This window comes from Galeopterus variegatus, unplaced genomic scaffold (assembly GCF_000696425.1).
Source record: "Galeopterus variegatus unplaced genomic scaffold, G_variegatus-3.0.2 Scaffold1061, whole genome shotgun sequence".
Lineage (NCBI taxonomy): Eukaryota > Metazoa > Chordata > Mammalia > Dermoptera > Cynocephalidae > Galeopterus > Galeopterus variegatus.
This window is the reverse complement of record NW_007727172.1, coordinates 258854-272606: the sequence shown is the minus strand read 5'-3', so window position 1 is coordinate 272606 and position 13753 is coordinate 258854. Positions and strand designations below refer to the sequence as shown.

Sequence of the window (13753 nt, the reverse complement as noted above, 5' to 3'; positions counted from 1 at the left end):
CCTGGTTATAGATCCCAGCTCCAATATTTACAAATTATGTGCTTTCATTCAGGAAAATGTACCTCTCTGAGACTCAATTTCCTTGTTTCTTAATTGGGAATAATTACCTACTGTTTAGGGTTGTTGGAAGGATTGAATGTGATAATGTGTACAAATGGTTAGCACAGTACCCCAGCTCAAAGTAGGCACTTAATAAAGGTTAGTTTCCATCCCTGCCCCAACTTTGACAGGGAAAGGAAAAGCAATTCAATTTAAAATTCTGAGAGATCATGGACAAATGAAAGCAGCATTTGAAAGTAATAAAGAGGCAATTATATAGCTAAAAAAAAATCTGAGATGAGCGTGAAAAATTTATACATCACAACACCAAAAGCAAATCTATTATCCAAACAATAATTTAAACTTGACATTCAATGACAACCCCTTAGAGATGGTGGTCACCCTCTGTAGCCTAATATTCTCAGTCTAATAAAGGATGGATGTGAAAGCTTGGAACCTCTATTCCCTACCATCTCAATCAGGTAATCTGTTCAGTGATATGTATTTTGAGCTTGAGTCTTGATGATTAAGAGGTTTATGGGATGAGAGTAAGTCTTTTCCAGATGTGGAGGGGAGCCAGAGTAAATCACTGGAGATCGAAGATGCTGGGGCAAACTCAGCCCTGCATGAGAATTTGTGTGATTAAGCAGGATGAGCCAAGCTATGGGCTTTGAAGTCTGCATAGATTTGAGTGAGCTCCAGTAGCAAATGGGAGTCCCAACTAGATTAGAGAAGGAAAATATTCTTTTAATACACAACCTTGTTGTGGGCTCTCTGGCTCCTCCATGCAAAGGTATTGAAGGAAAGTGGAGTGGAGCTGTTAAAGGAAGTCACAGAAGTCTTGCAGGAAAAGCTACAAGGAACATGAAGGTACTTCAGAAAGTTCATAGAAAAATAGAATTGAAAGATAATAGTCTTTCCACGAACTTTTTGAAGTACCCATCATGATATTCATGTTGAATTTTAACCTTTACTCTATATTGAAATGAATCTTTATCCAGAAAACGCAACAGAAATGTCATTTTACATTAATATTGAAAGTTAAAACAAGACGAGGGTTGTGGTCATGGTCAAGTTTGGGATCTATCATTGGGTAAACCATTTTCACTCTCTGGTCTTCAGTTTCTCATTTGTACAATGAAGAAACTGGGGCCATCACTAATTCTGGCTCTCATATTTAAGAATTCTAAGAAACTTGGAAGAACTCTGGCCACCTCAAACAGACTGACTTCTCTGCAATTCAGGCAAGATTCAGCCACTCTTTCTGGAGCCCAAGGCCTGGACAAAATGAACATTAGCCTCTAACCTCCTCCATACTGCTAAATCCATTCTCATATCCCCATTGGAAAAAGTCAATTGAAAGAAAACAATTAATCAAAGTGAGTTGATCTTGAGGATGACTTTATGGGTTTTCTTAGTGTGGGAGGGCACTGAAAATACTTACCTTGTGAGCTTTGCACATTCCACTTTGGGTGTTTCCCAAGCAGGTTTTAGACCACAGTATTAAGTCAAATGGGAGCTTTTTTTTTTTTTTCCTCAAGGGAAAAGCTTGTTTTCTGTTGTCCTCAGGACTGTATCTTTGGCCCCTCCATATCCTCTAGGCAAGAGCTTGCCCTTAATATTGTCTTTGACAGCCCTCCAATAGTATTAGGATCAAGACGTCTCAGCATTTCTGGCAGGCACAGCAGGCAAAGTAGGCCACAGTCCTTTGCAATCAGATGCAGACCCTTTTCATCTTTGGTGTAAATTCACCCCTATTTCCTACCCCCTTTCCTTCTTGCTGATAGCCATCATTGATCCTTCACCTCAAAAGCTCAGAAATGTTAGGAGGTTTGTCTTGACCTGCTTTCTAAAACTTGAGAATGCCAAAGAATGTCACCAGATAAATCCCTTTCCTGATGAGAAGCCTTTTGCTTAGCAGAACTCAAGCACAGAATTTCTGAGTTCAAGTCCCACCTGAGACAGTTCACTTTGCTAATCCATAGGCATGGGCCACAATGTGAACTACTGTGCACAAAGGGAAGCCCAGGATGTGGATACTCAATGCAAAATATAGCCACTTATGGGAACTTCATCAAAGTTCATCCCCTGCAGGGTAAATAGTCATCTCCCTATTTGGGGTCACTAAGTTCCATTTGGAATATATTGGACCTGGAAAGATTTGTACTGTGGCTGACTGGTAGCCCTCCTTCCTCCAACTTATTGCATAAGGCCTTCACCCTATTACCACCCAACTAGAGCTGGCAAGTGCATTCTCTGGTTGAAATCTATGGCCAGCTCTCTCCACCAAGTACCCATAAAGTGCTTGCTAACACCCAGGCCATCACCACTTGCTTGGCTGGGAGACTCGGGCACGTGGTCTGCGCCTGAAATTACTGACTTCAAGAGGATTAAGAAGCCAAGTGAAGAAATGTTATGTGAGAAACACTATTAATGGACATGATCAATCATCACATGACATCTATTAAGTGCTCAACAGTCCTCAGAGCAGCTTTGAAATGACTCCTGCCCTCTGTGAGTTTGCATTGCAGGCAGTCTATCCCAGGACAATTATCTAGATACCAAACAGAAACATGAAGAAATTATGCCCAAGCATTGTAGTATCCCCATTAATCCAAACCCCAGTCGCTTCCAGTTGTTTTTATGTTTTTTTTATATATCAGACCTTGTGTGGTTGAGGATCAGAGACTTGCCTATTCTGCTTTTCCCAGACGTTAAGCAAATCTACTCCAGATGGTCTCCTAAATTTCCTTTCAGCTGACAATGCAAAGCAAGTTTACTTTCACTCAACAAAACTGACATATCTATTTGGGCATATTTTCTCAGCTTATGATGAAGAGAACTGAGCTACATAATTCAACAGCAGGGAGAGAAAGTTCATAATGAAGAACAGGATGAAAGAGAAAAACAGAAAAGGCAGGATTACATACACTGCCAGCTTTAGAGCCAACCTTAAACTTGATGAGTAGTCAGTAGTTGCCTTCTCAAGTGAGATATTGGGATATCAGGAATACCTCAAGTTGCCAAATAAAACTCTATCACTTACTGTTGCCTACAATTTTTCCATTAGAGTTTGCCCCTTTAAGTCTTTGATTCTAATTTTAAAACATAAATTCTTCATGGAAGGAGGTCACAATTGAAGCTGTTATCAGTCATGGACAGTCTAGTATAAGTAAAGAGTTTGATTTGAATTGAGGGAGGATTTCTATTGAGGGAGAGAAAAAGGACACAGAATTGGGAAACTGGAGACACCTTTGGTTCACAAATTAGCCAAGGACCCATTCTAATAATGCAGCTGCAAAGAAGAAGATTTGCAGAGGGTCAATTCTTAATTAATGAAAAAAAAAAACAAATACAATTATGAGGAATGAAGGCCTCAGGGAAATCTTAATTTGCTAAGGGTAAATTGGGCTGGATGTGGGTGAATATTTGTTTTGATCCTGTTTCATAAAATTCGCAGACTGACATCCATATGCAAACACAGAGGGTTCTTGATCTTCCCATCTTAAGCTCCTCACATACAGAGCAGTTTCAGCATTAGCATCTCAAATTTAGACAATCACTATATTGATTTTGATGGAAAACAAAAGTGTTTAAATCAAGCTAAAACAAAAACAACCAAAAACAAAACAACAAAATGTGGATTCAAATGTGTTATGGGAATCTTTCCATGAATTATTTTTAAAGGAAAGTACACTTTGTAATGTGAATAATCATACTCTGAAGTATTGGCTCTGAGTTCATATTTTTGTAGATCAGGTTCCTTAGATATGGCGAAATATAACAGAAAATAACTGAACTGGGCTCATCCTCTCTCTCTTTCCTCTGCCTCTATTTTTCCACTCTTCACTTCTGTCTCAGAAACCACCTTCATACCCCATATTTAGCTTCCCCATTCCCTTATCTTACCACAATATGTGTATTAATCCATTTCTGTTGTTTATAACAAAATACTTGAAACCAGGTGATTTATAAAGAAAATAAAATTTATTGCTTACAGTTTCTGAGACTGGGAAGTCCAAAGTCCAGGGAGCAAATGTGAAGAGAGTCTTGGTGGTGATGACAGTGACGGCAGAGTATCACATTGCAAAAATGGTGGAGCAGAGAGAGCAAGAGAGAGACCAACTGCCTCATTCACTCCCCTTTTAAAGCCCTCAGAACCATGCCTCTGACCACCATTATTAATCCATTCACTACAGCATGGTTCTACAATCTAATCACCTCTTCAAGGTCCTACCTTTCGATTACTATAATAGGATTTCCCACCCTCAACAGTTACAGTGGGAGTTAAGTTTTGGGGAGACATTCAACCCAAGGCAATATGCAAGAGAAATTCATCTGAAATTCCATGGAGACCAAAGAAGTTGCAAGAAATGGAGAAAGTGATTTGCATAAGGTTTGAGTTTAAAGTCCAGGTGAGCACTAGAATAAGAGAAGAAGAGCAGTTTTCATTTGCCTCCTTCCATCTCACATGACTTTTTTGATGAACAAGAATATTAATTTCATATAAATATTAAACATCTGTTCATCATAAGTATCACAAATGACATTAAAAGTCAAATAATTTGGATTAAAATATATATGACGTATATTACAGACACTTAATCACAACATATAAAGGCTCTTATAAATCAATAAGAAAGACTTTTTTTTTTTTTTGTCCTTTTTGAGACTGGCCACACCACGCTCAGCCAGTGAGCGCTGTGAGCACACCGGTCATCCCTATATAGGATCCGAACCCGCGGCGGGAGCGCTGCTGCGCTCCCAGTGCTGCACTCTCCCGAGTGCGCCACGGGCTCTGCCCAGAAAGACATTAACATCACCAGAAATGTAGATAAACAGGCTATACTCGAAATAAGAAATAAACTTGGACAAATAATGAAGAAAAGTCATTAACTTTACTAATCTTTATTGGTAACAAAAAGAGAATCCTTTTTATTTATCTACCAAATGGGCAAATATATTGTTCAATGTTGGCAATGGGGCACAGAGAAAAGTACTCTCGTATTCTTCTGATGAGAACATGAAGTGGGACAACCTTTCTGGAGGGCAGTTTGGCAATATGTATCAAGAGACTTAAAAATGTTCATAATCATTTGGCCCAATATTCCTACTGGTAGACATCTATCTTATGGAAATAACTAGGGATGTTGTATAAGTGTCATCATCACAGCATGATTCTTAATTAGGAGAGATTCGAAACAATTGAAATGTTCATGTTGGGGAATGGTTAAATAAATAGCAGTATGTCTAAAGGATGGAATATTATGTAGCCATTAAAAATCATATTTGGGGCCGGGCCCGGTGGCACACTGGAGAGTGCGCCGCTTGGGAGCGCGGCGGTGCTCCCGCCGAGGGTTCGGATCCCATGTGGAGACCGGTTCCCGCTCACTGGTTGTGCGAGGTGCGGGCGCAACACCAAGGGTTGCAATCCCGTTGCCAGTCCCCGGTACGGGCGCGACACCGAGGGTTGCAATCCCGTTACCGGTCAGTAAAAAAAAAAGACAAAAAAGGAAAAAAAAATCATATTTGAAAACATTTAATAGCATAAGAACATGTTCATGATATAATACTAGATTGTTTAAAGGCAGGTACAAATAGTACAATCCATTTTGCTAAAATAAAAAGTGTAAAGTAAATGTACATAAAATAGGATGGAAAGAGGGATAGAGTCACCATACTTTTTATTTCATTTTTTACACTTGTAGCGTTTTCCCAAATGTCCAAAATGAACACATATTAATTTTAAACTTAGAGAGAAAAACACAAATGCTATCTCAGAAGGAGAAAGACATATGTAAAGTGCTTTGAGTACATTAGGGTCTGCTTCCCACATACTGAATGTTCCCAGATTCCTCATCTACCACAGGAAAAGGCTATTTATAACCATGGCCTGAGTCCTCCCTTCTTGCCTCTGTGTCTTTGTTTACTGATTTCTAGGTGGTGCATAGGCCTTCTTGAATCATGTCTTTCTCACCCAAAACCCTCTGCCAGTCATGAAGGACACCCAAGGAAAGAGGTCTGCTTCTGTATGCCACATTTGTATTGGGTAACCCTTAGAATAGGTCAGTGGTTCTCAAATCCAGCTGTACATGAGAGTCTCCCAGAGAGTTTAAAATAAAACAAAACAAAGCCCAGGAATCACTCTCAGAGATTTTGATTTTATCGCTCCAGGGTGGAGCGTGGCCATCAATTTTTTATAGCTCCCTAGGTGACTATAATGTGCAACCAGTGCTGAAAACCACAGAGGCAGATGAAGACAGAAAAAGAGAGTAATGCTTTCTTCAGCTGAATTCAGTTTAGCAACACAGGCAGGATGGACACTGACCCTCGGGGGACCTGTCCCACCACTGCTCTCTCACTCCATTCACTCCTGACATACCCACAAGCTACCAGCTGTTCATTTGTTAAGTGCCATAAGATCATAAAACACATCACCAATTTTCACATTCATCATGTGAATGACCTCATAAGATAGGCAGACTCCAAAACAATGTTCAACATCCCCTTTTCCTTTCCTTCCAAACTCACTGTATCAAGGTCACTGCTAAAATGCAACTGTGTTAGCTGGAAGGGTAACACGTTAGGCCGTTGGCCATTCTTATGCTAGCACCCGGAAAAGGGCAGGGTGCTGAGATAATCAGGCAAAGTCAGGGGAGTATTGATGTTGGGAAGGAGGAAAGAAAAAGCTGGAAATGGTGGTGATAGATCTAGTTGGGGTACTGGGTAGACAGGGAATATCAAGATCTTGTTTGGCATCAAAAAGAGAAGATGAAAGGGCAGACAAAGAGACAAGCTCTGTCCACTTCACCACGTTGTCAAGGGTCATCCTGAAATGAGACCTATAAAGTAGTCTGGACAGCATGACGTACATGAAAGAGCACTAAATTGGAAGTCAAAAGACTTGTTCACAGGTCAGGACTAGTGTGAAGCAAGTGAGGCTGAGAAAGTGTCTTCTGAAATTTTGTGCCTTAGGTGCTTCACCTGCTTCACCCTAGCTCTGGCCCTGCTCATTTAGGTTCTAGTCTTGCTTCTGACTCCAAAGCTGTGTGATCTGGGGCAAATCACTTTTCTCTAATCACTGCTCCAAACCAGGGCAGCTTCACTTTTATGTCTCATATGTTGGGCATCCATGAAAATTTCATTTGAAAAAAGAGTTACACAGCTTTAAAAATTGTACCCTACCTCTCTGAGTCATCTTTAAGAATCCTTCTAGTTTGTAACACTGTGATTCTATGTCTGATAATTACAGGCCACAAGAGTTCTCATGGGCCAGTTTGAGCCTCTCTTTGTCAACCTGAAAATATTGAAAAAGCAGTTGCTAGCACAGGCCACTGGACAAATACTGAATTACCCTCTGGGAAAGACCAACTTGCCACTCTAGAGCATTTCCAGAGGGTCAGTAAACCCTTTCAGGCCTTGTGACAAACCCTCTGAGAATCCCGGCCAAGCACAGATTGCTATAAATGTCAAAACTCATGTGAAGCCCTTTTGTCAATATCAGAGACTCCCGTCGTTTCTGGGGACTGCTAGAGACCATGTTGGAAGTACAGATGGTATGACTTTGAGAGATCTGATACAGGTTCACAAGTGACAACAGGTGGTGATAACTCCTGCTGGGAAATGCAAAGCAGAAGAAGAAAAGTATCCTCACCTATATTTTCTTGGGTGTCTTCATTACCAGTCTCCATATGTCAATATCCTGTTTATTGTTCTTCTGTGTATTCAAATCAAATACTGAATTTGTTCAGCATGGAGTGGTTTTTCATTTTGTTTGTACATTGAACAAAATACTGGACCTCTTTCCCCCTGTGAAAATGATTTTGACAATTGTAGACTTGAGATCTTTTGGTATCTGCTGCCATCCCTGTCATGAGGTCAACCTAACAGTCACAGATTGAATCCCCTGGGAGCAGACTCTGATAATGGAGGTTTGCATGTAAGGAGTGCGCTGGGGAGTACTCTCATTATCAACACTTGTGGGAGAAAGATAAGGATGCAGGTTTGGGCAAAAGGAGATGATGGGCTGTGGTACAGTCATAACAAGGCCTCAGCCTACCCCTCAGGGAACTGTGAAGCTGGGATGACCCTTTAGAGTTATCCTACTGGGGGTGAGCGACTTGTGCCTTTACGTTCTGTGGGAACCAGTCACTGAATGCAGGCTTTCCTGGAAAAGGGGAATAACCTTAAGTCAGGCAGCTCTCTTCTGCCAACAACTTTCCCAGCAGCTGAATTAATAAGTCTTTTGTTGCTGAAGGAGGATCTGGGTGGTCCAGCACAGTGTCCACTACACTACCCTTTACCAGGATGCTTTCCTTGTTTGCCAAGAGTAGTTCAACAGCCAGTCCAGTAAGATTAGGTTGGTCATACCTGTGGCCCAGTTCTTCATCCACAATTGCCTTGCTACTCCTCTATTATCATGCTGCTGTGTTATTTTGGCCAAACGCAGATGTAATCTAGCATTCAATCAATTACCTATATGGTAACTCGCATTCTCTAAAATGAGGAAGAAAAAGAAGGTGGTCTGCAATCAGGATGAGAGAATTTGATGCTCAAGTAAAAGTAGCTTTCAGTGTTGCAAAGTTGGGCATGTTAAAGCTCACACAGAGTGGATGACAATTCTGAAGCTGCTAAAACAGCAGGCTTATTTTTACAAAGCCAGGGCTTTATTACGTTCTGTCCTCACCTCCTACAAGCACCAACGCCTGCTTTGCTCTGCCTCCCAAGTCAAACTTCTCTCTTTTTTTTTTTTTCCTCAAGCTCATATTTATTCTCTTTGGTTAGCAGCAACTTGGAACAAACTATAATAAATTAGGTATGAAAACAAATAAAATATTTTCTTAGAATGCTCAGTGACATGTACTGAACTGAGGTGACCATTCCCCGCTCCCCTGGGTTGGAGTACACAGCCACGTGCTCAAGCAGAGACAGAGAAACGATGCATGATAAAAGACACTGCAGTGTTAAGCCATAGATCTGACTTGCTCAGAAAATGTGAGTAAGGCTCATAGCCCAGGAGGCCCCAGACACACCCCCATTAAAAATCAGTGTGCTTTTTCTGTTTAATTTTTGAACAGTAATACATTCATATGGTTCAAAGATCAAAGGTATAAAAAGATCTATAAAATCAGTGTTTATTAAAAGGCTTCTCATTTGTGGCAGCAGGACTGCTCATCTGTCACCCATGTCTTTCAGGAGCTTGTGCTCTGCAAGGACAGCATGAGGCATTCTTTTTAATCTTTATTGTTTTTTTGCTTACAGAAAATAGTACCTGCTTCTTGTAAAAGCATCAAACATTACATGAATAAATGACAGTGAAAGTAGAAGTTCTGGGTAATCTTATACCTCAGAGACAACACTTGCCAATCCTTCAGATTTTTTATATACATATAGAAATATATTTGCTTATTTACAAAAAGTGGAATTACACCATAAATACTATTTTGTAGTTTGTTTTTCTGTTATTACATATTACATAACATATTCCACATATTGCAAAAATATTTCCTTGTTGATATATACAGATTGAGCTGTCATTTTTTTTTTTTGACCGGTAAGGAGATTGCAACCCTCAGCACAGTGTGGTCAGCACCACACTCAGCCAGTGAGTGCACCGGCCATCCCCATATAGGATCCGAACCCGTGGCCTCGGTGCTACCAGCGCTGCACTCTCCCGAGTGAGCCACAGGGCCGGCCCTGAGCTGTCATTTTAACAGCAGTGTGGTATTCCATGTGTATTTACTATCATTTATTTATTCAGTTTTATTTTGAATTTTTAAATGTTTGTGATGCAATTCTTCAAACCACTTTCTTCATCGTTGGTAACTGATTTACCTTGAATTTAAATCTTCTTATCTCTGGATAAATTAGTGAGAAGTCAGTAAAAGAAGCTTCATAGGGGTGGCGGGGCAGGAAGAATCACCCAGAAAGGCCAAGTAAAGGAACAGACAGATGCAGTTACCCTCAGTAGCTAGCAATAATAATATTGAATAAGTGGATGAGACCATTTTTCCAGATTTGAATGAACATGAGAATAGGGGAGAAATTGGGACTGGAGTGGATGAGCAATTAAAGAAAGAGAGACTAAAGCAGGTTAGAATCTTGATACACGGATGGTAAGTTGTTAACAGAGCCAAGGTTTTATGGAAAGAACTGACATGTCTAGTTGAATCCAAGCTTGATACTAATTAACAATGTAATTCGGATATTTTAAAATATTAGCAATCCTAGGCTGCTAAAATAACAACCCACATCAAAGCAACAATAATCCCATTGTCATCCACATTGGTCAGATCACATCTGAATTATTAGCATCAATAAAATATTGACAACTATCCATAGGAGACAGAACAGTGAGGGAACTTGTTATCATGTCATAAAAGTAATAGTTGAAGGACTGGGACATCTTTAACATGAAGAAAAGAAGGTAAAGAGTTACATGCTAACTGCCTTAAAAAATGTGAAGGACTGCCACATGGAAAAAGTATTAAACTTGTTCTGTGTCATCCCCAATGGTGAAATAGAACCAACTAATAGAGCTTATGAGAATGAAGATTTGGACTCAATACATGAACACCTGTATTTTGCTAAAGAGCCTTTTAAAGTTTACTTTAAGTATATCAAAGACTCCCTGTGTAATTTCATTACTATTATTATTCAACCAATACTTTCTTCATAAATAGCACAGAAGTAAAATTCAACCCAGTCCTTGCTGAATTTTCATAAATTCTTAATTAGTGAGATTCAAAATAGTGAGGCCTTATTGTACACTACTTAAGAAAGATTTTCAAATGCTTTAATCTCTTTCATCCTATGTTTATTTCTTAATCCCATGCCTTGGCCCACCATGTGCCCTCAACTCCCACTAAAGCAGAGAGCACAGCAAAAACCTACACAAAATGTAAATCTGAGAAATAAACATGTGTGGTTGGTTTAAAAAGAAAAAGAATTAACATTTAAAGCAATGGTAATTTACTCTGATCTGTAATTTTGAGCTCCTGTGCTGAAATTGCTCATTTGGAAATTACCAAGTGCTTGGGTCTCATTTGCGATCTTCTTCCTGCGTACACCCAGCACACAAAGGAGTCGTAATGACCGGCTGAGTCACTACTGCCATATCCCTGAAGCATGCTCTTCAAATGTCAATACCATTTTCTATGGTACAGTGAAGAAGATTCCAAACCGTAGCCTACTTACACTACAGGGTGAAACTGAGACAGCACAGAACCTGGAATGTGTTCAAAGGGCAGCACAGTATTTCTCCATTCTCTACCCCTCCAATGGTCAAACTGTTATGCCACAGATCATTCTGGCCTTGCAAATCCTCCCTATCACTCACTCCCATTAGTCATTACCTGAATATAAATGAAAAGCTATTTAAATTTATGGGAAGAAGGGAGCTGCTTTTGACAATATCCCAATAAAATGATATCTACACTTGAAAAATTATACTCAGATTATGGATTCATACTAAAAACAAAACAACAGATGTGATATAATGTTAGAGACATGAATACTCAAAAAAAACAGAACATAGAATACCTTTGTGCTATTCTTGTGTTTCATACTTTAGATATGCTATTCTTTCCAACTTCTCAAACCCTAACTCCAAAAAGATTACCCAAATCTCAAGCATCAAACTTTTTCTCTTTCCCATTCATCATAGATCTGGGTGTTAGTAGCTAATAGTTGCCTGATGTAAGTTAACCAAAAAGGAGCCAGGAATTCCTGGTAAATTTAAGTGAGAAAGGGGAAGAACTCTGGAAGACCTAATATGATTGAACCTTTTCATAATGCTGTGATCATGGGACAAGTATGTTATCTTTGTTACAGACTGTCTTTGTCAGGTTTCGTAGAGTTATTTTTAGTTAGGAGACATAATTTACCTTGTTGGATAGTCACATTCATGTAAGGATCAGCCATATTATAATGAGGCTCTATCTCTTCTAAAGTTATTTCTAATTCTGAAGAATGCTTATATGGAAGATGAAAGAAATAAGCTTCAACTGTAATAGGAAAAATTGCAGCCAGATATAAGGAAGAAGTTCTTGCCATTCATTCCACAGATATTTTGATAATGCATGTCAATAAAAACAATTATGTACTATAATTCAGCTGCTGTTTCTTAGGTAGAGGCTTGATAAACACCTAGCCTGGGGCCCACAAGTTGTAGAATCCTTTTTTCTGTAAAACAAAATGGATGTGCCAACCGTCTGGAGGATTAAGACTGAGTTTATGAGTAAGGCTGCTCTCCACAATGGATACGGTTCAAAGGGACCCTGTGGACTGTGAATAGAAACTCAGTAGAATCTTTAATACCTACAGAGAGATTTTTAAAAGAAAAAATATCATTGTAGCTATTTTTCCTACCTTCAGGATTTTCCATCCTCCAAGCGATTATGGAAGCAGCAGTGCAAAACAACTGGCAAGTGACAGCAAGGTCTGTGGGAAACATAAAGGACGTCCAAGAATTCAGGCGCATCATTGAAGAAATGGACAGGAGGCAGGAAAAGCGATATTTGATTGACTGCGAAGTCGAAAGGATTAACACAATTTTGGAACAGGTACTTTTGAGATTTATTCCACCTCCAGCCAACATGTTAAATCATCAACCTGAGGCAGTTCCCATATCTCCTAATAAATTAAGTAGCCAACAAACTAAATGTGCCAACAGTTTTTGATAGTCTCTCTAATCGTTTTTTCCTCTCCAGTGGCTGCAGAAAAAAAAGGAAAAAGTCTAAGCTGTTGAAAATTGCATACCATGATTAATCTGGAAGTCTCTGCAATTTAATACTACCTATCAGATAAACACACCCCTCCGTACCTCTGTTTCATAGATAGCTGACTATTTCAAAGTAATCCCCTTCCTTTCCCATACCTTCTTCCCAACAGGGAACAAACAAGGGATTAGGCAGGACAGAATGGTAGGGTTATTGCTTCAGTAGCCTTGTTGCTGAAATATGCACTATTCCCAAACCCTTTCAAAGCTCATCACTATTCTTGATGACTGTGGGTAGGCAGAGTGTCAGGGCAGTACTCAACAAGTTTGAATGTGTTGATATTTTTGCAGATTATCCCTGTGATTCAAGAAAGAGAGAGAGAACGTGTGTGTATAACTTAAGACCATTTTTTAAAGTAAGATAGCATATGAAAAATAGTGTTCATGGTTTTAAAAACATGAACAAAATGAAAAAGAATAAGACTAGGGAGAAAAACACAATGCAGTGGGCCTGAATGTATTCATTGTTAAACTTACATATTTAAATTTAAGACTAAAAAATATTAGAAGAAGTGTTTCAACCTAAGCCAGATGGATACTCTGTTTGGGGTAAAGAGTCCAATTGAAATGTGGTAAACGTTTATTATTTCCCTTAGAAGTATCACTTTGCCAGTTCATAACAAAATGTCCATGCTACCATAAACAGAAGTGTAGGGAAAATGTTTCCATTCTAATTCAATCCCAGTGTACCAGGGGGCCAAAACAGCTTCAGAGACTGAAATTGTAGTGAACAGTCATTGCCTGGGAGAGCTGTTTTATAGCAAATTAAATATTAATAATTTGTCAAATATGCCCCATAAGAAGAAAATGTAAAAAAATACATAAATAAATAGTTAAGAGAAGGGAGGGAGGGAAAGAGGGAGAGAGGTTGGGAAAGAGGAAGGAAGGAAGAAAGGAAAGAAGGAAGGAAGGAAGGAAGGGAGGGAGGGAGGGAGG

The 13753-nt window shown here is 39.4% G+C and overlaps 1 protein-coding gene across 3 annotated transcripts in view; it reads left to right on the top strand.

Annotated features, from left to right (window-relative positions):
* GRIA3 (glutamate receptor, ionotropic, AMPA 3) overlaps positions 1-13753 on the top strand; it is a 276738-nt gene that overhangs the window by 117676 nt on the left and 145309 nt on the right. For all 3 annotated transcript variants that reach the window (XM_008574539.1, XM_008574541.1, XM_008574542.1), the window contains exon 4: positions 12415-12602. In XM_008574539.1, coding sequence (XP_008572761.1) covers positions 12415-12602 — 188 coding nt within the window. The remainder of the gene's footprint in view (positions 1-12414; positions 12603-13753) is intronic.